Source organism: Parasteatoda tepidariorum, chromosome 4 (genome assembly GCF_982258835.1).
Source record: "Parasteatoda tepidariorum strain Cologne lab strain chromosome 4, Ptep-v5.0, whole genome shotgun sequence".
Classification (NCBI taxonomy): Eukaryota; Metazoa; Arthropoda; class Arachnida; order Araneae; family Theridiidae; genus Parasteatoda; species Parasteatoda tepidariorum.
In genome coordinates this window covers 119,680,236-119,681,655 of record NC_141758.1, presented here as the reverse complement: position 1 = coordinate 119,681,655, position 1,420 = coordinate 119,680,236, and the positions used below count along the sequence as shown (strand labels likewise).

The 1,420-nt window shown below is 36.6% G+C and overlaps 1 protein-coding gene across 1 annotated transcript; it reads left to right on the top strand.

Moving 5' to 3' along the window:
• The first annotated feature begins 270 nt into the window (after positions 1–270).
• On the top strand, positions 271–1,122 carry LOC147812652 (uncharacterized). Its single transcript, XM_087162374.1, has one exon. The coding sequence runs from the start codon at positions 271–273 to the stop codon at positions 1,120–1,122; it is 852 nt and encodes a 283-aa protein (XP_087018500.1).
• Positions 1,123–1,420: the final 298 nt, after the last annotated feature.

The following is a 1,420-nucleotide window of genomic DNA, read 5'->3' as shown; positions in this document are numbered from 1 at the left end:
TTAAATTAATGTATTAATTTAACTTACTGCTAGTATCTTTGATTTAAACTTACTGTTAGTATTGATCTACGGCATGTACGGAGTCTGCTATCATACTGCATTATCTTCCGAAATGTTTGAAAATCACTTTCATTTGCAATAATTATTTAAACCTTTTACCATTTTTAGTAAATGTATTTGCATTATTTTCGAGTTTAATTTGATCTTTGCGCTTATCACTACATCATACAAATTGTTTAATTTTATTTGCTGCCCTAACACTTTAAAATAATGCCGAATGTGGTGGAGCAGGTTAATGATGCAGATAATGCTGCACGTTCTTCAAATGCATCTCAGGTCTCCCATCTTTCAGTAAAAATTCCCCCGTTATGGAAATCAAAAATTAAACTATGGTTTATTCAGGTAGAGAGTAATTTTGAGCTAGCTAAAATCACTAATGATTTAACGAAATATAATTACCTCGTTTCATCAATAGATCCTGAAACTTTATCCTCAGTGTCCGATATTTTATTTGCGCCACCGGCTGCGGATAGATACAACACTTTGAAAGACCGGTTAATAGCCGAATTCTCTGCTTCGGAAAACGAACAAATTCGCCAATTAATTTCTGAATTGCATCTTGGAGACGTTAAGCCGTCCCATTTATTGAGAAAAATGCGCGAATTAGGGGGTAAAAGCGTCAACGATGATTTTTTGAAAACTTTATGGTTTCAGAGACTGCCTCAAGAAATTCAAACAATCTTATCAATTAGCTCTGAATCGTTGGACAATTTAGCCAAAATGGCTGACAAAATTTCAGAAGTCCGTACGACTCCGACAGAAACTGGCGTATTTGCTATTGGGCAACACACTACGGAAAGCTCACAGCGCAATCCTCCGTCTGAAATAAGCGTTTTGCGAAACGAGATAGCTTCGTTGAGTGCAGAAGTTAAGAGATTATCTCGCGAGCGTAATAGAGATCAGTCTCGAACACGATATAACAAATCTCCCTACCGACATCAAACTCCTTCAAGATCGCGAGGCGACCCAAAATTTTGCTTTTACCATAACAGATTTGGCGCTCGTGCAAAACATTGCAGAGAGCCTTGTGCTTATAATCAAACTAAAAACCCGGAAAACTAGATTCGGCTATCGAAAAACAAGTGTCTGCGACTGCAATCCCGATAGCCAAAAACTCATGTCGCCTTTATGTTTACGACAAACGTTCTCATTTAAAATTTTTAGTTGATTCAGGATCCGATGTATCTTGTATCCCCGCGCCTAAGGTATCTAAAAAATTAAGACCTGAACCTTTGGAATTATACGCTGCAAATAACACGAAAATTAAAACTTTTGGCTCAAAATTAATCAATGTTGATCTGGGTATTCGACGAAATTTTAAATGGCATTTTTTAATTGCAACTATTCCAACACCCATTAT